General features: G+C 39.3%; 2 protein-coding genes across 2 annotated transcripts; both read right to left on the minus strand.

Moving 5' to 3' along the window:
• Positions 1-14,438: 14,438 nt before the first annotated feature.
• On the minus strand, positions 14,439-15,158 carry LOC148553797 (uncharacterized). The gene has a single exon (XM_088494886.1). It carries the CDS (start codon positions 15,156-15,158, stop codon positions 14,439-14,441), a length of 720 nt encoding a protein of 239 aa, XP_088351012.1.
• A 68-nt stretch (positions 15,159-15,226) lies between these two features.
• Positions 15,227-16,288, minus strand: LOC107607498 (uncharacterized). Its single transcript, XM_016309447.1, has one exon. The coding sequence runs from the start codon at positions 16,286-16,288 to the stop codon at positions 15,227-15,229; it is 1,062 nt and encodes a 353-aa protein (XP_016164933.1).
• Positions 16,289-24,140: the final 7,852 nt, after the last annotated feature.

Consider the following 24,140-nt stretch of genomic DNA (forward strand, 5'->3'; position numbering starts at 1 on the left):
GTTTTGACCCAATTTTCGACCCGGAAAACACAGATTAGATGCTATAAAGTGGGGGAATGCATCCATTCATCAACAGGCCTACAATAATTTACTTTTCATAATTTAGATGTAGTTTTTAGAGAGAGAGGTTCTCTCCTCTCTCTTAGGATGTAGTTTTAGGATTTAGGATTATTTCTTCTTCATCACAGGTTCAATGTTCCTTTAATTTAACTTCTATTCTACTTTTATTTGTTCTAGCTTACTAGTTTATTCTATTTTTCTTGTTGATTCTCTTCTTAGCCAAATTGGCTTATGAACTCTTTATGTTTAGCTTGATTTTCTTAATTAATAATTTGAGGTATTTCAGATTTATGATTCTTATTTAGCTTTTTATATTCTTGGCTTTAATTGATTAACTGGAAGCTCTTGAGTTATCAACTATCCGTGATTGGTTGTTATGTCGGCTAAATTGATTGGTATTCCACTAACTCTAGTCTTTCCTTAGGAGTTGGCTAGGACTTGGGAATCTAACTAATTAGTTCACTTGACTTTCCCTTGCTTTCATAAGGGTTAACTAAGTGGGATTAACTTCCATTCTCATAGGAGTAACTAGGATAGGACTTCCGAATTTTCATACCTTGCCAAGAGTTTATTTATTAGTTATTTATTTATTTTACTTGTCATTTAAATTACTTGTTCCTCACTTTTAAAACCCCCAATTTACAAAACTCATAGCTAATAATAAGTCATACCTCCCTGCAATTCCTTGAGAAGACGACCCGAGGTTTGAATACTTCGGATATCAATTTTAAAGGGGTTTGTTACTTGTGACAACCAAAATGTTTGTACGAAAGGATTTTCTGTTGGTTTAGAAGCTATATCTACAATGCAATCATATTTTTATATTTCTTTACTTAAAAAAAAACCGATTGTCAAAATGGCGCCGTTGCCAGGGAATTGCAAACGTGTGCCTTATTATTAGTTATTGTAAATATTTACTTTTTGCTTGTTTATTTGTTTTTATCTTTGTTTTTATTTTTTGCTTTTTCATAAATTAAGAGGTTATTGGTTTTTATTTAGTTATTAAAATTTTTTTTCAAAAATTTTTTCTTCATGTTCATCTTGACCCTCAAGTTGTTCTTAGTTGTTTTTTTCGTTTTGATCTAAAAATTTTAAGTTTGGTGTCATTTTATTGTTTTTCTCTTTCCTCATTAAATTCAAAAATTCAAAATTTAAAACTCAAATTTCAAATTTCAAATTTCGATTTTCAAAATTCAAAAATCAAAATTCAAAATTTTAATATTCAAATTTCAAATTTCAAAATTTATCAAAATTTAAATTTCAATAACCTTTTAATTTAAATTTGTTTTTATTTTCGTTTTTAATTTTTATTTGCTATTATGAGTTCTCACCCCCATCGCTTTGAGTTTGGTCCCAATGTTGTTGCAAGGAATGGAAATTATAACAGGAACATGCATCAAGGTCAAAACAATCAAAGATGGAAGGAGCCACAAGGATTTGATCAACCCTCTTGGCAACAACCCCCTCCAATGCACTATAACCAACAACCATTATGTGATGCATACCAAAATGATGACTATGGTGGACCCCTTGTAGTTACCAACAAGCCCCGCCATATGCTTATGAACTATCTCCTCAACACAACTTTGCACCACCATACTCACAAGCCCCTTACCGCCAAACACCACCATATGACCCTAACCTATATCCACCACACCAACTACCATATGAACCACACCCAGAACCACCACCTCAATATTCACCATCTCCATATCCTTATCAAGAAGAACCACCTTCCTATTGTGAACCCTTTCTCCAAAATAATGAACCCTCAAATCCACCCCAACCTCCAATGGATGACAGACTCCGTGTTCTTCTTCAAGGAGAAGCGAAGATGCAAAGGAGTATACTGGAACTCATGACTGCCTTAACCGAGGTAGTAAATATAATAGCTTCCCGACATCTGAGCACTCAAAGAACCCCCATGGCTACATGTGGAGAATCAAAAGAAGAGCAAAGCATGAAGGAGACACTAGAAACTTCGGTGGACAATGAGGAACATGGCTTTATATTGGAACAAGTGGAGGAAGCCATAATAGTTGCAGAGGAAGAAGTGGTTGCAGACTTAGGAGATGCAAAACCTCCATGGAAAAGTCCAGTCATAGAACCTCCTTCCAAGACGGTTGCATTTGATGTTGAGGAGGGTGTACAACCTCCAAGGCATACACTGGTTGAAGACTTGGAAGAGGTCGATCAAGAGATGGAGATTCAAGAAGAAGAAGCACAACCTCCCATGCCCTTGGAAAGCAGTGAAGAGGAGATTGAATTGGAAGAAAGCTACCAAGAGAAAGAGGTTAAAATTGAAGAAGCTTACAAGGAGGTGGAAGTTGTCAGAGAAGAGCACAAGGGAGTGGAGCTTGCAAGTTCATTAGAAACACCTCTCCCAAGGCCATTACCTCCCAACACAACATTCAAGTGGGTAAAATTCTTATCCTTGACCTTTACCTTCCCACTTGAATATGGGCTACTGGAGACGGATGGTCAACTTAGAGCTCTTTGTGGCATTAAGAGTAAGAGGAAGATGGTCAGTGGTAAGAATTATCCTGCAAGGTTCATTATGGTTGGAAGCTTTAAGTTTAAACGCAAAGGTTGGTGTAGAACTCAATTGAATGGGTCTGGGAAGTTGTTTGGACACTTCAGTGAGAATTCTAAGGCTGAACCACCTGGATGGAATCATGATAATCAACTTGAAGACGGGTGTCGAAACAAGATTTGGGATCTAGGAATATATGAGGATCAATTTTGGGAGCTCAAAGCTTGTGAAGAACTCCATCAAAGCTTGAGAAATTTACTTGGTATTGATAGAGCTTATTGGAAGTCCAAGCATTGGTGGAAGTTTCAAGATGAGTTCAAGCACAAGCCACCATAACAGGGAGCTCACCAAATGTCCAACTTAAGGACTTTAACTAAAAGTGCTAGGTGGGAGACAACCCACCGTGGTATGATCGTTCCATTTTCAATCTTATTTAGTTTTGTTTGTTTTTTAGTTTTATTTTATTTTATTGAACATGGAATTATTCATAACATCTGCATCAGCATCTGCATACTGCATTCTGCATTTTGTATTAAAAAAAAATGCACGCGACGCGGCAGCCTCGCTGACGCGTCTGCGTCACCAGTGCGTTTTGAAGAAAAGAGAATTGAACAGAGAGTCACGCGAGAGCGTGGCTGGAGGCGTGCCTTTTGCACAAATTGATCCACGCGACCGCGTTGCTAACGCGTCCGCGTCATATGGGAAAACTGCCTCCCACGCATCTGCGTCAACCACGCGAACGCGTGACCTGAAAATCGGTGTAAAAAGGGGTGCATGGCCGAAAGTTGTGCTGGAGTAGGGCTGGACTGGCGCTAGTTACACAAGCCCTACCACGCAAATGCGTATCCCACGCGTCCGCATCATCTTCCAATATTGGCCATCCACGCGATCGCGTCACCCACGCGAACGCGTCACCCAGATTTTTGGCAAAATGCATTTAAGACATAGAATTGTGTGACCGCGAGGCTGCCCTCGCACTAATGGCACAAATCACTCCACGCAACCGCGTGACCCATGCGTCCGCGTCACTTCATAGAAGCGCTATCCGCGCGAATGCGTGACCCACGCGTCCGCGTTGCCTGCGCCGCACAACTTATCCAGATCAGCGCCAATTATCTTGTCTTTTCTTTTCTAATCCTAATCTCTTCTATCTTTTCTTTTTTCTTCTTTCTTTCTTACTTTATTTCTTTCACTTCTCATTCTTTCTATTTTACTTAATTTATTTGCATATTTCATTCATTGCATTTTAATTTTGTGCATATTTTTCCCTTCTTTTTTAAATTTATTATTTTTCCATTGGTGTCACTTGTTCATATTCAACTGTTGTGCCTTTTCTGATATTATTTTGGTGCTCAGTGACTTGTTTTACACTGTTGGGTATTATTATTCATAAGTCAATGCTAATTTTTATAATACTGATATTCTTTTTGCATTGATATGAACCTACACTATTTTGCATTACCCACACCCTCTTCCCCATTGTTGCAATTCTTGCACTATTGAGATGCCATATGCTTCTACTGTTTTCTCACTGCATGTTGTAGCTACCATGTAATTGAGACCTTTACTATTTGGCATTACCAACCCATATTTTCTTTATTTTTCTTATCTTTATTTCTGAGTTACTTTTCTCCCTTTTCCTCTTCTTTCAGGATGGCCACCAAGGAAGGGAAAAGGAAGAACTTCTATATGGGGAGACAGGCAAGTCAATCTGCACAATCTATCGAGAAAGGCATCAGTTGGAGCAGCCCGTCCACTTGTACATCTTAGCATGCACCGAGGACGGTGCAACCTTTAAGTGTGGGGAGGTCGATACCGATCTCCGTGGGTTAGTACCTTCATGTCTCAACACCAATGCTTAAAATTTTCTTTGTTAAATTAGTTGTTGCTTTTGTATATTTAATTGCATGTTTGTTTGATTTTATGCATTTAGTTACTACTTGGTTAAAGTAATAAATTTCTTTTTAGGACTCTATTTTTGAAAAATTTTACTAATTTAAATTGAAAAATTTTTATGTTAAAACTTGTTTGAAGTTGTATTTGGAACATGGTTTTTGAGCCAAAGAACACACAACCTGTGAGACTTTGAGCTTATTTATATGGTTACATCATTTAACCATAATATTTTATTCTTGTGTGTTTCCTTCTCTATGATTGTAATCTATATTTTGTTTCAGTCTGTATGTCCATTATTTAGTATATTTACATGCTTGCATATGATTGAGGCCATTATTTGAATTTTTACTCACTTATCCCAAATAAGCCTACCCTTTCAATCACCTTTGTTTGCCACCTTGAGCCTTTTTAATCCCATTTATTCTATATTTTACCACATCACTAGCCTTAAGCAGAAAAACAAATTAAATACCCCAATTGAATCTTTGGTTAGCTTAAGATAGAGATTGTGCATTAACTAAGTGTGGGAAAATTATGAGAACATGGGTTAAATAAGGGAATGTATCATGTTTCTTATTTATTTGAATATTGGGAATTTGGGAACCTACTCATGTAAAACCAGAAAAAAAATTTAAAAAAATCCATGTGCATTGATAAGTCATGTTTGCTTTTATGATTCAAAAAAAAATAAAAAAATAAAAAAAATAATAATAAGTAAATAAATAAGGGGACAAAATTACCCCAATGCTAAGTTAATGAAAAGATTAATACACATGTGATAAAAGTAAAGAAATATAAAAAATTTGGTACATGAGTATGGGAATCATACAAAAGTGGGAATTATGGATAGCTAGGCATAAATTTAAAAGTATATAGAGTGTATGTATATTAGGTGAGAGCTTAGGTTAGTCAAAGATTCATATTATAGCTCACTTGGCCATACATGTACCCTTGCCTTTACCTCAGCCCTATTACAACCCTGAAAAGACCTCATGATGTTTGCATTGATATACTAAATATTTGTTCATTGGTTAGATGAAGAACAAGGTTTAGAAAGCATGATTAGAGAAGAGAAGAGTGAATTACCCTATACACTTGAAAGACTAGAGTGATATACACCACCAGTGAGGGTTCAAGGCTTGATTCTATGTTCCCTGCTTTTATGAGCTGTCTTCTTACAAGTTTACTTGCTTTTTATTGTACGATTTGAATTAGTGGAAATTTGATTTATATTTGTCTTGGAGAACTCGTTTACTTTTAACCAAGTAGGTAGAAACATTTTGTTGTTGCATTCATATAGATAGGTTGTATTTCATAAATTTTACCATTCCTCTTCACTCTTTTATAGCTTTTCTTGAGTTTAGCATGAGAACATGCTAATGTTTAAGTGTGGGGAGGTTGATAAACCACTATTTTATGGTTTATCTTATGCTCAATTGAGTGATTTTTATCAACTCTTTACCCACTTATTCATACTATTTGTATGGTTTTACATTTGCCTTCCTAATTATGTGCTTTGATTGAAAACATGTTTCTTTGGCCTTAAGTTCCCTATGTTTAATCCTCTCTTATTACCCTTAGATGTCCTGAAATGTGTGTTAAGTGATTTCAGAGATTACAGGGCAGGAATGGCTCAGAGGATAGAAAGGAAGCATGCAAAAGTGGAAGGAATACAAGAAGTTGAAGAAATTGCTAAGTTGTCCAGCCTGACCTCTTCGCACTCAAACGATCATAACTTGAGCTACAGAGGTCCAAATGAGATGGTTCCAGTTGCGTTGGAAAGCTAACGTCTGGGGCTTTACAATGATATATAATTTGTCATAGCTTCCTTGATGCCAGGCAACGCAAACGCGTAGATCACGCGGACGCATGACCTGGAAAAAAATGCAATCCACGCAAACGCGTGGACGACGCCTCCGCGTCACTTTGCCGCGACCTGAACGTAACAGAAATCGCTGGGGACTATTTCTGGGCTGTTTTTGACCCAATTTTCGGCCCAAAAAACATAGATTAGAGGCTATAAAGTGGGGGAATGCATCCATTCATCAACAGGCCTACAATAATTTACTTTTCATAATTTAGATGTAGTTTTTAGAGAGAGAAGTTCTCTCCTCTCTCTTAGGATGTAGTTTTAGGATTTAGGATTATTTCTTCTTCATCACAAGTTCAATGTTCCTTTAATTTAACTTCTATTCTACTTTTATTTGTTCTAGCTTTCTAGTTTATTCTATTTTTCTTGTTGATTCTCTTCTTAGCCAAATTGGCTTATGAACTCTTTATGTTTAGATTGATTTTTTTAATTAATAATTTGAGGTATTTCAGATTTATGATTCTTATTTAGCTTTTTATATTCTTGGATTTAATTGATTAACTGGAAGCTCTTGAGTTATCAACTATCCGTGATTGGTTGTTATGTCGGCTAAATTGACTGGTATTCCACTAACTCTAGTCTTTTCTTAGGAGTTGGCTAGGACTTGGGAATCTAACTAATTAGTTCACTTGACTTTCCCATGCTTTCATAAGGGTTAACTAAGTGGGATTAACTTCCATTCTCATAGGAGTAACTAGGATAGGACTTCCGAATTTTCATACCTTGTCAAGAGTTTATTTATTAGTTATTTATTTATTTTACTTGTCATTTAAATTACTTGTTCCTCACTTTTAAACCCCCAATTTACAAAACTCATAGCTAATAATAAGTCATACCTCCCTGCAATTTCTTGAGAAGACGACCCGAGGTTTGAATACTTTGGTTATCAATTTTAAAGGAGTTTGTTACTTGTGACAACCAAAACGTTTGTATGAAAGGATTTTCTGTTGGTTTAGAAGCTATATCTACAACGCAATCATATTTTTATATTTCTTTACCGATAGAAAAACCTGATCGTCAATGACCTGCAGGTTGTTGGCAACCTAAAAAAGAGGAAGCGGGATTCGGGGAAGGCACTTTGCGTCATGGAGAAGAATTTTGACGCTGGGGGTTTTATCGAGTCCCAGTTGCTTCCTGGAACTGAGGAGTTTTTTCAGGATGCTGACCTTTCGGGTCAGGTGAGGTGGATCTATCGTAGCCTTCTCCGTGTTGCCGCTATCGCCAAGAAGGTGAAACCTGTTTTGGGAAAATTTCATTCCATGGAGGTGAAGCTTCGGAACTCCCAGAAGGATCTGACCGATTCGAGGTCCCAGGAGGAGTCCTTAAAGGCGAAGCTGTCGGAGCAGGAGGAGAAGCCTAGGGTGGATGCTGAGGAAATCATTAGGCTGGTGGAGCGGGATGTCGCTTTGATGAAAGATCTGAACACTGCTCGTGGTGAGGCTGCTGCTGCCGAGGAGAAGATCAAGGGCTTGGAGGAAAAGCTCAAGCTAGCGGAGAGCTCGGAAAAGGCTGCCCGCCAGGAGGCGGCTAACCTGAAGAAGAAGAATAGGGATATTGCTAAGGGAGCCTGGGAGGCCGTGAAGCTGACTGAAGAGGGGATCAAGCTTCAACTTGCTGTGTTGGCTCCCGACCTCGACCTTTCTCAGGTGAGCGCCTTCAAGACAGTGGAGGGTGCGAAAATTGTTGACATCCTCAAGCCTTGAGATGGACTCCTCCTTTCAACTTTTTATTTTACTTCTGTAATCTTGCTTTGCTTTTTTGGGCCTTTTAAGGTGCCTTTTGGTTGTAATGAACACTTGATGCTTTATTTTAATTAGGTCATTTTATGATAATTCCTTGCCTGCTCGTGCCGTCGTGGCTTTACTTTATTGCTTTTGCTTTATCTGGGCCGTCGTGGCCTTTCGTCTTTATTGTTTTATGATAATTGCTCGTCTGTTCGGGCCATCGTGGCTATATCCTTTTTTAATGTTTTCGCTCTATCCGGGCTGCTGTGGCCTTTTGGTTTACCATTTTCGTGGTATTTTATCGTTTTTGTTGCGCGTAGCTTTAAGTTGTTTTTAGGGTCCCTCTGGTTCCCAGGGTGATCAGTTCCGGGTTTCTGTTAGGTCGACCACTCGTTTGCCGTTGTTTTTATTTGTCGTATTTGGTGTAAATCTTGCAAAGACAAAACTCGTTTCAAAATGAGAAAGTGATGCAATATATATCATAAGGGAGGCAATAAAGAAAAGTTGAAGTGAATGCAAATAAAGAAAAGTTAAAGCGGGTGTGTTGGGGTCGTCGGGTCCTCAGGTCGAGCCACCTTTCTTTATGAGTAGAATCTCTTTAGGTTTGTCATGTTCCATGTCCTCGGAACCTCGCTTCCGTCTAGCCTTTCTAGCTTGTATGCTCCTTTCCCTAGGACGTCTCTTACCCTGTAAGGACCTTCCCAGTTCGCGGATGGCTTGCCTTCTCTTGGGGTTGGTGGTCCTATGTCATTGCGTCGTAAGACCAGATCGCCTTCCTCGAGGTTTCTTTTGAGTACTTTGTCGTTATACCTTAGGGCTATTCTTTGTTTGATTGATGCCTCTGCCAGGTGCGCCATCTACCTCATTTCATTAACCAGGTCCTTTTCCACTGCCTCGCTTCCTCCCCCAAGGAGTAGTCTTGGGCTTGGCTCTCCTATTTCGACTGGGATGACTGCATCGACCCCGTATGTGAGTCAGAATGGGGTTTTCCTAGTAGATAACTGGGGGGTGGTTCTGTAAGACCATAAAATTGAGGCTAGCTCGTCTGTCCATGAGCTCTTTTTCCCTTCGAGTCGCTTCTTCAGCCCCTTCAAGATGACTTTGTTGGCTGCTTCTACCTGTCCGTTGCTTTGAGGATGCTCGATTGAGGAAAATTCCTGCTTGATTCTTATCCCTAAGAGAAATTCTTTGAACTTCTTGTCAGTGAATTGTGTCCCGTTATCCGATATGACGGACTCCGGGATTCTGAATCTTATGACTACTTGTCTCCACATGAATTTTTGACAGTTTGCTGAAGATATGCTGGCTAATGGTTCTGCTTCTACCCACTTGGTGTAGTAGTCTATGGCCACTATCAAGTATTTTACTTGTCCTGGCCCAGGTGGGAGTGGCTCCAGGAGGTCGACTCCCCACTGGGCGAAGGGTCGAGGTGCCATCATCAAACTAAGCTCTTCGGGCGGGGCTTTGTGAAAGTTGGCATTTTTTTGGCACTTTTTGCATTTTCTGACGAATTCCTGAGCATCCGACATTATTGTGGGCCAGTAATATCCTGCTCGGATGATCTTCCTTGCCAACGACCTTCCTCCGATATGGTGCCCACAACACCCCTCATGGACCTCGCCTAGGACGTAGTCCGTCTGGTCGGGCGTAAGCATTTGAGCAGGGGTTGGTGGAGCCCTCGCTTGTATAGCTGCCCTTGTATGATCATATATTTGGGAGCTTCCCTCTTGGTGGCTTGTGCTTCTTTCTCATCTTGGGGTGTTTCACCGTGCTATAGGTATCGGGAGATAGGGTCTATCCATGAGGGGAGGCTTGGTGCCTGGTTCGCGCATAAGATGATTGCTGCTGGTTCAGTCGCCATCCCTTGGATTAGCGACTTATTCCCCGTTCCGGGATTTGTGCTCGCTAGCTTGGAGAGGAGGTCTGCTCGGGTATTCCTTTTCCTAGGCACATGTTGTATTATAATTTTCTCAAAGTTTTTGCATAATTCCCTTACTTTTTCTAGGTATTTTTGTAGTAGCGTGTCCATGGCCTGATAGCTGCCGTTTATCTAGGATGTGACGACCTGGGAGTCACTACTTACTTCTATCCTTGATGCTCCCACTTCTTTGGCCAGGATTAGTCCTCCTATCAGTGCTTTGTATTCTACTTAGTTGTTGGAGACTGGGAAGTCGAACCTGATTGACTGCTCGTAAGTTAGCCCCGTCGGGTTCTCGAGGACGATTCCAGCCCCTCTGAACATTTGGTTGGATGCTCCGTCAACGTGGAGCTTCCACCGTGGGGTCGGCGCGTCAAATGCTTCACCGGTGACCTCTACCAAGAAATCCGCCATTGCCTGGGCTTTGATTGCCTGCCTGGGCTCATACTGCAAGTCATATTGGGACAGCTCTACTGCCCATGTCATCATTCTCCCAGCAAAGTCTGGTTTCTGGAGGACTTACCGAATCACTTGGTCGGTTCTCAAGATGATTACATGGCCTTGGAAGTATTGCTTGAGCCTTCTTGATGAGGTTAGCAGAGCATAAGCCAGTTTCTCCAATTTGGTGTATTTCATCTCTGCTCCTTGGAGCACTTTACTGATGAAGTATATTGGGCGTTGGGTCTTGTCTTCTTCTCGGACAAGAACTGCCGCCATGGCCTGGGTGGTCACTGCTAGGTATAGGTACAAAGGTTCTCCTTCTCTGGGTTTGTTGAGTACGGATGGTTCGGAGAGTACCTTTTTAAAATGAATGAACGCCTCTTCGCATGATGGGGTCCATTCGAAGGCAATTTCCTTCTTTATTAGATTGAAGAAAGGGGGCCTGATGCATGGGCATCATGTTGTATTTTCTATGCTTTTTCACACAAGAAATTAATGTTTAGAGCTTAATTATGTAATGTTCTTGTGCTTAAGTTATATATTGCTTTGATCTCTTTGAATTGATTTGTTTTGTAGAAAATGGTAGAAAAAGAAGCAAAAAGCACAAAATAAGCTCAAGAGCAAGAGGGAAGCCACTAAGCACGTTGCCAACTTGAGTTGGCAACTCCAACACAAGATTTTGGCTCAAGGAGGATGGAAAGCACGTTGGCAACTTCAAGATGTGAAGGCGTGTTTGCCTCCAACGCCAAGCAAGCTTGTCAAGCCTTGGGAATGAAGAGCATGTTGCCAACTTGGGATTGCATGGGTGTATTCATCAACAACGCAGCAAGCTAGGCAACCTTGGAATGGAGAAGCAAGTTGCCAACTTGGAATTGCATGGGCGTGTTCAGCAACAACGCCAGCAAGCTAGGCAGCCTTGGAGGGCAACCTACGTTGCCAACGTGAGGGAATGAAGGAGTGTTTGCCAAAAACGCTGGTGAACTTCAGCCTTAGAAGGTAACCCACGTTGCCAACTTGAGGATGTGAAGGCGTGTTTGACAACAACTTGAGCTTCTTGACAGCATGACCTTGCTTCCTTCAAATGAGAATAACTTGAGCTACAAAGCTCCAAATGAGGTGATTCTAGTGGCATTGGAAAGTGGGAATCAAGAGCTTTCCAAGCATATATGACACTACATGATGGACACTAAAATTGAGGGAGAAAACTTACCCCGAAAGTGCATAGATGAATATGGTATCAACATGTAGTAAAGCCAGCTAACCTCTTCACCTTCCATGGAGTATATCTTGAGCTCTAGAGCTTCAAATGATGAACTCTCAACAACATTGGAAATTAGACATCCATAGCTTTCTAATGATATATTATAGTATGGGTTTGACATTCGTTTAAAGCTTCAAATGCTGGCTTCATTTAGAGCTTCGGAATTTGAAGGCGTTGGCAACTTGGAAATACAAAGGCGTGTTTGCCAACAACTCCTACGATTCTGGCAGGCTGACCATGTCTCCTTCAATGGAGCATAACTTGAGATACAAAGATCCAATTGAGGTGCTTCCAGTTGCATTGGAAAGCTGACATTCAGAGCTTTCCAACAATGTATAATAGTCCATAGTGAAGCATGAAATTAAAGCTCAAACCAGAGTCATCTTTAAGCTCCAAGAACAAGAACAAAGAGTTTGACATCCAAGGAGCACAAAGGAGCACGTTGCTAACTTGAAAACCAAGTTGGCAACGCCCTAAAAAACATCTCAGCCCAGGGAGAATTATTGAGCACGTTACCAAATTGCAAAATGCAAGGGCGTGTGTACCAAAAACGTGCTCAATGGGCCAGAATTGCTAAGGCATGTGTACAAGATCTCTGTTTTCCTGAAGGTGCTGCAATTCCATTTAGGAGCCAACCAATCCAACAAGAACAAAGCTCATAAATCTCAATCAATCAAGGCCACAAGAATCATCTAGAATAGTTAATTTTTATTTGATTGTAATTTGCTTTTAATTTCATTTCAATTTGTAATTTAGGCTAGCTTATAAATAGGTTTTATTTTCATAGAATTAGGGGACGGCGAGAGGACGGAAGGAGATCACACACACATACTTCATTGGCACACTCCATTGGGAGTGGGTCTTCGGACCCCTCCCCTTCATACACTCTTCTTCCCTTCCTCTTCTCTTCTTCCTTAGTAGTAGTGTAGTTTAATTTGTAATTTTTATTTATGAATTCTTGAATTTTCAATTTCTGTTTTAAATTCTCACTCTTTATTTTCATGAACTTTAATTTCATGCAATTTAGTTTTTATTTGAGAGCAATGACCACTTAATTCCCTTAATTCCCTCTGCATTTGGGAAAGGAGCTCTGTTTCAATTTTGATTGAATTTATGTTTATCTCTTCTTTTCTTCTTCACTCTATCTTCATACTTGGATATCTATTAGAATCCTTGCAAGAGAGTTTTGTTCTTCAAAGATCCTTAGATCTATTAGAATCCTATTGTGAACCTTGAGAGAGGGAACATAGGATTCAGTTTGAATTCTCTTGGCATAATGAAGTTGATTCTTGATTTAGAGTTGGTGCGTGACATATAACCACTCTAATATTGGGTCTTTGGGTTTATGTAGTATGAGATTAGAAATCATGTTTGTTTTTTTAAGAGAGAGTCTTTGTGCTTCATGGATCCAATTACTACCGAGAGGAGGATTGGATCTACTTGAATTACATGTGAGCCTTAAGAAAGGGATCATGGAATTCAGTTTGAGGCTTTTATCTCATAATTCTCTTGATCAATATACTCTTAGTTGGTACGTGACATATAACCTCTTTGAGTTGAGGTCTTGAGGGTTGTGTGGCTTTTGGATTAGAAATTAAACTTCACCTCTTCTCATGAGCAATTAGAACAAGAGATTGGCAATTGATTATGTGAAGAGAAATTAAATCACCAAGAGATTGGGGTTTAATTACTCATAATCCGCCATGGATCTATCTTACATGATTGAGAAGGAGTTAGACCCATTGATTCAAGAGGAATCAACATCTCCAATCCCTTATGTTTTCTATCTTTACTTTCCGTCATTTACTTTCTTACAATTTTACTTTCCAGCACTTTACTTTCATGTCATTTACACTTCCTGTTTGCTTATCACTCCAAAATGATTGTCTAACTAGAATAATCAATTTACTATTGATTGCTTAATCCTTTAATCCTCGTGGGATCGACCTCACTCTTGTGAGTTTTATTACTTGATGCGACCCGGTATACTTGCCGTAGTAAATACGTGAAATAAATTTTATAATTTTTATGTATCAGGGCCTTCTCTGTCGAGGCTCCGAGAAACCGGGACAGAGCCGTGAGCTTCCCGGTAAGTCGTTGTACATCTTTGACGCACCCTGGGCTTGTCATTTTGAGGATGGCTTTGCACTTATTCGGGTTGGCCTCTACTTCTCGTTGTGTTATCATGAAGCCTAGGAACTTCCCGGCCTCCATGGCGAACGCGCATTTGAGTGGGTTGAGCCTCATCTTGTATTTTCTTAATGCCTCGAAGACAGCTTGAAGGTTGTCTATGAGACTGCTTGGCTCTGCTATTTTTACCAGGATGTCATCGACGTATACCTCTACCGTTCTACCGATGAGGTATTGAAAGACTCTGCTCATTAGCCTTTGGTAGGTGGCTCCTGCGTTTTTTAACCCAAATGGCATTACCTTATAACAGTAGGTGCCCCCTGGCGTTATGAACGCCGTTTTGACCTCGTCGGGTCGTGCATTGGGATCTGGTTGTAGTCAGAGTATGCATCCATGAAACTGAGGAAAAGATATCCTGTTGCCGAGTCCACCAAGGTGTCGATGTTGGGTAGAGGGAAAGAGTCCTTTGGGCATGCCTTATTTAGGTCGGAATAGTCAACACACATTCTCCACCTTCCGCTGGCATTCTTGACTAGGACGACAATGGATAGCCATGTTGAGTATTCGAGTTCTTTAATGAACCCTGCTTCTAGGAGTCTGGCTGTTTATTTAGCGACCTCATCAGCCCTTTCTAGGGACATCTTTCTTCGTCGCTGGGCTATTGGCTTGGCGTCAGGTTTGACGACTAGTCGGTGGGACATGACCTCGGGGTCCAGGCCCGGCATGTCCGACGGTGTCCAGGCAAAGAGGTCATTGTTTGCCTTTATCATCTCCATGGGAGGGCCCTTGAGTTCGTGGGGTAGATTTTTGTTTACAAAGGTAAACTGTTCTGCCGACTTCCCTATCTGAAACTTTTCCATGTCCACCTCTGGGTCTGCTAAGAACATGCCTGCCGCTTTTTTGGACTCTTTCCTTAGAGAGAGACTGGCATTATCGCAGGCGACTGCCACTTCTAAGCCCCCCCTAATGGAGCCAACTGCCCCTTTGTCCGTTACGAACTTCATTGTTAGGAATTTAGTACATATCACGGCCAAAAATTCGTTGATGGTCATTCTTCCCAAAATGATGTTGTAGGCCGTAGAGTCTCTGAGGACTACGAAGTCCGCCATAACCGATCTCCTGTCCTCCCCAGTTTCCAGGCAGATTGGGAGAGAGATTGTCCCATCAGGCTTTATGTAGTTGTCGCCTAGACCCATGACCCCGTGTTGGTGGCTCTTGAGGTCGGACTCCTTGAGTCCCATGGCGTCAAACACATTCCTGAATAGGATATTGGAGTCAGCTCCGGTATCAACGAGGATTCTCTTGACCAACTCGGTTCCCACCATTGCCGTGATTACCATGGGAGGATTCTCGGGGAGGTCGTAGAACCATTGATCTTCTGGGCCAAAGGATATCATGGGAGGTTTTTTGCTTGGAGTGGTGGGACCCCCTGTCGAGATAGAGAGGACCCAGGTATCCTTTGCTGCTGACCTAGATTTGGAGGGGTATTACGTCCGACCACAACGTTGACCACAAAAGTTGGGGGCTTATCAACGTTCCCCATGGGTTCTTGTCTGGCTTTGACAGTTCGGCTATGATATTCTTCTGAGTGGTCCCGTTCTCGTCTCCTCGATTCTCGGATAAGTCGGGAGAACTCACTCAATTTTCCTTCCCATATGGCCTGCTCTAAAGCGTCTTTGAAATCGAAACAGTCTTGAGTCTTGTGGCCGAAGCCCTTATGGTAATCACAGTAGAGGCTCTTGTTGCCTCCTGTTCTCTCTTTCAATGGCCTGGGTCTGGATAGGATTCCCTTGTCTATAATTTGTTGGTAGACTTCTACTATGGGCGCCATGAGTGGCATGTAGTTTGTAAACCTTCCAACTCGGGGAAGTTTTTTGTGTTGCTTGGTCGGGGCTCTGTCCCTAGGAGTCTCCATAAACCTATCGATCTGGGGGGCCTGCCAAGGTGGGGGGTTAGAGAGCTGCCGTTTATTGGCGGCTACGACCTGGTTGACTTCCTCGTCATTAATGTACTCTTTGGCCACGTTTTGAATCGCTTGCATTGTCCATACGGGCTTGGTTGTGAGGTGCTTTCTAAAGTCCTTATTTAGCAGGCCATTTGTTAGGCAAAGGCTAGCAACTGAGTTCGTGAGGCCATCGATCTCTAGGCACTCGTCGTTGAATCTGTCCAGGAATTTTTTGGTCAGCTCCCCGGGTTTTTGGGTGACTCCTAACAAGTTTATTGGGTGATTTGCCTTGGCTATGCGTGTGGTGAATCGAGCTAGGAAGTTTTGGGAGATGTCCGGGAAGGCCGTGATGGATTCTTGTGGGAGTTCATTAAACCACCGGATCACCAGGCCGGCAAGCGTTATAGGGAATGCTCGGCATCTCACTGCGTCGCCTACTCCCTCCAGGTTCATTCTTGCTTCAAAGGCGGTGAGGTGTTCCTGGGGGTCCTTAGTCCCGTCATACCTCATGTCCGTCGGCTTGTCGAAATTCTTCGGGAGTCGGACCTTGAAGATTGAGGGGTGGAAAGGGGTGGCCCCATGATGATGGGCTCTTGTTGTCTCTTGGCTTTCCCTCTTTGGGATTCCCCTCGTCCTTCAGATCTGTCCTGGTAAGGGCGGGAGGTCACCTGTGTGTGTGTCTCACCACGCTTTGTTGGGCTCTTTTCCCGGCTCTCGCATCTTCGGGAGGGGGAGCAGGTGCGGATACGAGAACGGCTGGCCTCGCCGTGGGAGCGGCTGGGGTCCTCGAGGGATCGGCTCCTTGCTGCCAGCTTTCGTTTGAGGTTTTGTACTCTGTGCCTGAGTTCTTGCATAATCTTGGCACTATCGACTCCCGTTTTTCCGATGGGGCATTTTTCGGGGGTCTTGGTGTAGATCCTTTGATCAGGTTGAATGGAGGATCGCGGGTGTTCGGCGGCACGAGCCGTCGAGCTTGCCCTGCTCAGGCGAGCTCCTCCTCCTTCACGAAGCTCCTCCGATGTGGGGAGTCACTCCATGTCAGCTCCAAGGTCCCCACAGACGGCGCCAATGTTCGTTACCTGGGGTCCTCCGGTATTCAATGGGTCGGGTGGAGACGAGGTGAAGTGTGGGTTGCACCCTGGGTTGACGTGGAGTCGAGGATGAGGTGAGATCTGAAGTCGTCGGAGATGACGTGAAGGGGGGTGGCCACCTGCAAGGACACTCCAACGATCAAGTTAGTGTCCGTACGAGATGTTGGCCGAATTTAGTAAAGTGACGCATACCTTGGGGGAGTGCTGACTTCTCCCCTTATATATGGTGCTAGGTGGGCCCATGAAATGACCTAGCCCACTGTCCAAGGAGCTTCTATGAGCTGCCCTAGTTCACGTGGTCGGGTCAAATCGTGCCGGACTCCAGGTCAGGGCTTCGGGTGCTACCCCGGGGGTACCGACCCGACTGGTGGTCTGTGCCGTACAGGTGGAGTCGGGTGTGGCCCGGGTTGAGTGCCAGGAACCGACCCGTCGGGTTCTTCCAACTGTATGGGAAGGTTTGGGCCTGGGTCAGGGGCGACCCGACGGCGAGTTGGGCTAGACCCTTGAGGGTCCGTAACAGTTTTGAAGAGTTCGACGCGGTGGTCGCGTAACCGCAAACAGTATGCCGATCGGAGCTCTGGATTGAGAGATATGGGGAATTGAAATTTGAGATAAGGTTAGGGTTCTTGTTGCTCCCCTCACCCCCAAAATCTCAGCATGATTCCTTTAATTGAAGGAAAGAAAGGCTGAGTCTCATAATTTATATGATGGACTTTTGGGTCCAGTTTGAACCCGGTCCAATTAGTTCGGTCTGTTAGTTCGATTTTAAGTTAAAATTTTTAAAATTAGTGTCTAAATTCATATTTTAAATATTTTTATCATCTCAAAAGTATAAAATTTAATTTTTTATTTTTTTAAAATAATAATTAATTTATTAAATAATTATTTATTAATTTCGCAAAATTTACATTAAACATTTGCAATGACAAGGAAATTGTAGAAATGAATCACCCAAAGGATTTGCACACCACCCCATATACTACTGAAATTGTATGTGTTATAGTTAGATTTGTAACCAGCTTAAAGTGAAGCATTCAATTATGAATTATCATTAGATATTTAATTAGGATTATCGGTTTTGGTTAATCTTAAGCATGATTCCGATGAGTCTCGGTATGTATACTATAGTAAGTGGTAACAATAATTAAAACTTTTGGTTGTCTTTTTACATAGATCAACCAATGTCCTTTTTATTACTTATAAGAGGTAACTGTGTCAACATATACAGGATGGTGTGGAAGAAAGCATCACAAGTCTCAATTGCAAAACTCTGATTAAAAGAGCTCTTATCGGTGTAAATCAGGTTATCCCCATTACTATTGATAATAAAGATGAACTTGGATAATCAACCAATAAGTTTGGTCGCAAGATTGGCAAGAGGCATAAGACGTAGATGCTTGAGACTGATAATTGATATTATTGAAATAATTTTAAGATATTTTGGATATGAGTATTTTAGGTGGTATTTTGATATTATGGGTGAATTAGTACGTGGTTTTAGTATGGAGTAGTTTTCAATTTGTCAAGCAATATGTCATGGAAGTTATTATTATTAGGACATTTGGTATTTTATATGTTATGGCAAATTTTCTTTGGGTAATTTGTAAGGATGGTCAAATTTGAGGAAACAATCACTAATATAATAATATACGTTAATCTTTTGACTTTTGAAATCTATTATGTAATGATTATTAGATCTAATAATATATTATGATACAAATGGATATAGCCTTTACAAATCTGATGTCATAATTCGGCATTATATATAATAACTCGGCATTATGCACTATAACTTGACACTTTATGTTATAACTCGGCGTTATACGTTACAATCAGACTCAATGGATCGACTACATCCTGGAATAAAAACGTCCGACCAGACATTATCACATATTAAAATCTATTAATTGCTCTTCAATTCAGATGATCAATAAAAACGTAACCGACCTATTTTATCTCACCTATAAATGTATGATATTTTATCTTCAAAGGATACATTGAATTCTCAATACTGACTTAAGTTTCGGAGTGTCTTTACAGGTACACTCCCCCCTGTTTCTTGCTCAAAGCTCTACGTGATTGGACATCCTCTTGGAGTAAAGCTCGGATTACCACAAAACTCAAAGGTCGGCACCGAAGAGAACAACTCGGCGTCGATTCCTAGAGACCGAGCTCTCCCTCTAGGTATCCATACAAGAACAATTGGCACCCACCGTGGGGCCTCGAAATAAACACCCTTCTTTCTATAGGCCCCATTTCCTTCCAATGATTTCAAACTTACCTGCACCTTTGTAAACAAAGGTCATATAGTAAATCATTAAGGTCCGAAAAAGGCCGATCTATATCTGATTTTTCGATCTACATCTGGTATATCTATTTGCCGACCTATATCTGCTTTTCCGATCAATATCTGTTATCTCTATTTTTCAATTCATCTGGTATATTTATTTGTCGATCTATATCTGCTTTTCCGATCAATATCTGTCATCTTTATTTTTCAATTCATCTATGGTATATCTATTTGCCGAGCTACATCTGTTTTTTCGATCATTATCTGTCATCTCTCTATTTTTCAATTCAACTCTAGTATATCTATTTGCCGATCTATATCTGTTTTTCCGATCAAATATCTGTCATCTCTATTTTCAAATAATCTCTAGTATAATTATTTGCCGATCTATATCTATTTTTCCGATCATATCTGTCATCTCTATTTTTCAATTCTAGTATATCTATTTTCCGATCTATATCTGTTTTTCCGATCTATATCTGTCATCTCGATTTTTCAATTTATATGTGTTATATCTATTTGTCAATCTATATCTGTTTTTCTCATCTATATCTGTCATCTCGATTTTTCAATTTATATGTTATATCTATTTGTCGATCTATATCTGTTTTTTCTATCTATATCTGTCATCTCTATTTTTTCAATTTATATCAGTCATCTCTATTTGTCGATCTATATCTATTGTCTGATTTATATCAATCATCTCTAACTGCCGATTTATATAAAAAATCTCTATTCGCCGATCTATAACAGTCATCTCTATTATCGGATTTATATCAGTTATATCTATTGTTCGATTTATATCAATCATCTCCAACTGCCGATTTATATAAAAAAAACCTCTATTCGCCGATCTATAACAGTCATCTCTATTATCCGATTTATACCAGTCATCTCTATTTTCCGATTTATATCAATCATCTCAATATTCGGATTTATATCTGTTATCCCTATTTGCCAATCTATATATTATATCTATTTGCCGATCTATATCTGTCATATCTATTTTTCAACTTATATCTGTTATCTCTATTTTTTCGATCTATATCTGTCATCTCTATTTTTCAATTTATATCTTATATATCTATTTGCCGATCTATATCTGTTATATCTAATTTTCTGATCTATATGTCATCTCTATTTTTTTATTTATATCTGTTATCCCTATTTGCCGATCTATATCTGTTATCTGATTTTCTGATCTATATCTATCATCTTTACTTTTTGATTTACGTCTGTTATCTCTATTTTCCTATCTTTATCAGTTATCTCTAGTTGCCAATTTATATCTGATCTCTATTTGCCAATTTATACCTGGTATCTCTATTTGTCGATCTATATCTAATTTTTCGATCTACATCTGTTATATCTATTTGCCGATCTATATCTATCATCTCTACTTTTCAATTTATATCAGTCATCTCTATTTGCCGATCTATATCTATTTGTCTGATTTATATCAATCATCTCTAACTGCCGATTTATATAAAAAATCTCTATTCACCGATCTATAACAGTCATCTCTATTATCCGATTTATATCATTTATATCTATTGTCCGATTTATATCAATCATCTCTAACTAACGATTTATATAAAAAATCTGTATTCGCCGATCCATAACAGTCATCTCTATTATCCGATTTATACTAGTCATCTCTATTTTCCGATTTATATCAATCATCTCAATATTCCGATTTATATCTGTTATCCCTATTTGCCAATCTATATGTTATATCTATTTGTCGATCTATATCTGTCATATCTATTTTTCAACTTATATCTGTTATCTCTATTTTTCCGATCTATATCTGTCATCTCTATTTTTCAATTTATATCTGATATATCTATTTGCCGATCTATATCTGTTATCTCTAATTTTCTGATCTATATGTCATCTCTATTTTTTGATTTATATCTGTTATCCCTATTTGCCGATCTATATCTGTTATCTGATTTTCTGATCTCTATCTGTCATCTCTACTTTTTGATTTACGTCTATTATCTCTATTTGCCTATCTTTATCAGTTATCTCTAGTTGCCAATTTATATCTGATCTCTATTTGCCAATTTATATCTGATATCTCTATTTGCCGATCTATATCTGATTTTTCGATCTACATCTGTTATATCTATTTGCCGATCTATATCTATCATCTCTACTTTTCGATTTATATCAGTTATCTCTATTTGCCGATCTTTATCAGTTATCTCTATTTGTCTATCTTTATCAGTTATCTCTATTTGACAAATTATATCTGATATCTCTATTTGCCGATCTATATCTGATTTTCCGATCTACATCTGTTATATCTATTTGCTTATCTATATCTGTAATCTCTATTTGTCGATCAACATGTTATCTCTATTTGCCGATCTATATCTATCTTCTCTATTTGCTAACATATATCTGTTGTCTCTATTCGCCGATCTATACCTATTTTTCTATTTTCAAATCTATATCTATTATCTCAGTTTTCAGATTTATATCAATCATTATCCGAGCTATATCAATCATTATCAGTCATTGTCAAATCTATATCAACTATCATCAGATCTATATCAACGATCTTCAATCAATTATCCATTCCCGACAATTCTTCAATTCAAAGTCGAATCGTTTACACATGCGCAATCAAACACCATCTTTAATCAATTATCCATTCGCGATAATTCTTCAATTCATAGTCGCATCGTTTACACATGCGCAATCAAACTCAATCTTCAATTCCAAACTATGACTATCAACAGTCAACAAACTCAATCACATATCATACAAGTACAAACACTGATCCATTCGCGATAACTCTTCAATTCAAAGTGATGCGTGAGCATCTTGTCTATCTTTTCCTAGTGAATTTGCATCTAAATTGTTGAATTTAATTAAGAATTAATTATATTTTAGCCACTATGGATGCTATTTTGAGTTTTGTACAATACTGTTTATTTTAGGTAGCATTTGGCGGAATTTGATTGAGTTTCTGCAGAGAAAGAGAAGAAGCCAAGGAGATGACCAGCGAATACCGATGCGGACGCATGGCTCACGCGACCGCGCAGAATGGAGGAAATCGCAATGACGCGATCGCGTGCCTGACGCGAACGCATGGACTAGAATCTGCACAAATGACGCGAACGCGTGGACGACGCGGACGCGTCACATGCGCCACGTGCAGAAAATGCAGAAAAACGCTGGGGGCGATTTCTGGGCTGTTTTAACTCAATTTTCAGCCCAGAAAACACAAATTAGAAGCTGCAGAATGGACAGAACAAGTGGTCCCCACCCATCAACTGAAGATCTGTTAATTAATTCAAATTTAAATTCAAATCTTAAATTAGGAAAAGATATTATTTTAAGTTTAATTTTAAATATTAGATTTTAAATTTATTAGGATTAGTTATAAAAAGGAATCTGATGCCATCAGATTGGAACTGGGTACATTTTTACCTGAATCCTTATTTTCTCTTTTCCATGAGCAACTAAACCTCCACTGTTAAGGTTAGGAGCTCTGTCTATTTCTATGGATTAATTTTATTGCTTTTACTATTTTAATTTATGTATGGATTTATAATTTAAGAATTGTTTTCGCTCTTTATTTTATGAATTTGGATGGAACGGAAGTATGACCCTCTTTCTATTTGAGTTCTTGTAAAACTTGGAAAAGCTCTTTACATGAACAACAGCTTGAAAACTATTTCTCCTAAATTTTAATTATCTGAAATTAATAGGATACGTGACATATAATCATTTTACCTCTTGGATAATTAGAGTTTTTGTGGCATATAAACTAGGATTCGATCATCACCCTCTAATTGGAATTAATTGACCAAGGAATTGGTCGTTGATGAATTTTAGAGGAGACTAGGAAGGTCTAAGGAATTAGGGTCTAGTCATAAATAGTTTGCCATGAATTAAATCTTGCATAATTAAAATAGTTAATAAGAAAAGTCAATCCAAAAAATAGATAACTCTGAAGCCTTAACTGTCTTCTCCATATATTATTCCCAACTTAATTACTTGCCCTTCTTCAATATTTTTTATATTGTTTAATCTCTTTTATACTGCATCTCAATACCAATTTTTGTTTGTCTAACTAAGCCTATCAAACACTATTGTTGCTTAGTCCATCAATCCTCGTGGGATCGATCCTTACTCACGTAAGGTATTACTTGGTACGACCCGGTGCACTTGCCGGTTAGTAAGTGTAGTTGTAAAATAACCGCACCAAGTTTTTGGCGCCGTTGCCGGAAATTGATAGTGATTAACAACTATTCGTTGTTTGATTGCTTAGATTAGATAATTTTTTTTATTATTAATTTTTATTTTACATTTTTTTACGTTACTTTTTTTTCCTTAGTTAATTTTTTTTTCCCTTTACGTTACTTTTTTTCCTTTTTTTTCGTTTACATTATTTTTTTTTCTCTTCTTTTCTTTTTCGTTTATCCCCTCCCCTTTATACCGTAATCCTTTTTTTATTTTATTTTTATTATTTGAAAAAAAAATAAAAAAAAATAATTAAAAAAATAATATATTTAAATAAATAAATAGCACTAAAATTTTTTATTTCTGAATTTAAATTTGGTGTTATCCAGTAAATTTTATTTTAATTTTTCTGTTCATTTTTTCTTTTAAATTTTCGAAATTTTTTATTTATTTATTTAGTATTTTTATTTTATTATTTTACACAGGTTACCTCACAGGGATTTCTCTGCACTCTGACGTAGAGAGTTCCATTTTTTCTTGTTTTCTGCTTGTGTATGTGCAGGAATAGAGACAAAGAACAGCTCTTAGACTTTGATCCTGAACCTGAAAGAACTTTCAGGCAACGTTTACAACAAGCAAGACTTTGCAAGGCTGCAGAATCCACTATGGCAAATAATGCTAATGCCAATGTGGTAAATCCGAATGGGGATGATCAACAGAGGAGGGTGCTTGGCTCTTATTCTACCCCTACTGCGGATCTTTATGAAAAAAGTATTGTGGT

The sequence above is a fragment of the Arachis ipaensis genome, chromosome B7 (genome assembly GCF_059453495.1).
Source record: "Arachis ipaensis isolate K30076 ecotype BB chromosome B7, ASM5945349v1, whole genome shotgun sequence".
NCBI lineage: Eukaryota > Viridiplantae > Streptophyta > Magnoliopsida > Fabales > Fabaceae > Arachis > Arachis ipaensis.

Bases quoted from the DNA above. Each gene is read 5' to 3' on its own strand.
- LOC148553797 (XM_088494886.1), bottom strand. From the start codon at position 15,158: ATGGTGGGAACCGAGTTGGTCAAGAGAATCCTCGTTGATACCGGAGCT.
- LOC107607498 (XM_016309447.1), bottom strand. From the start codon at position 16,288: ATGAGGTATGACGGGACTAAGGACCCCCAGGAACACCTCACCGCCTTT.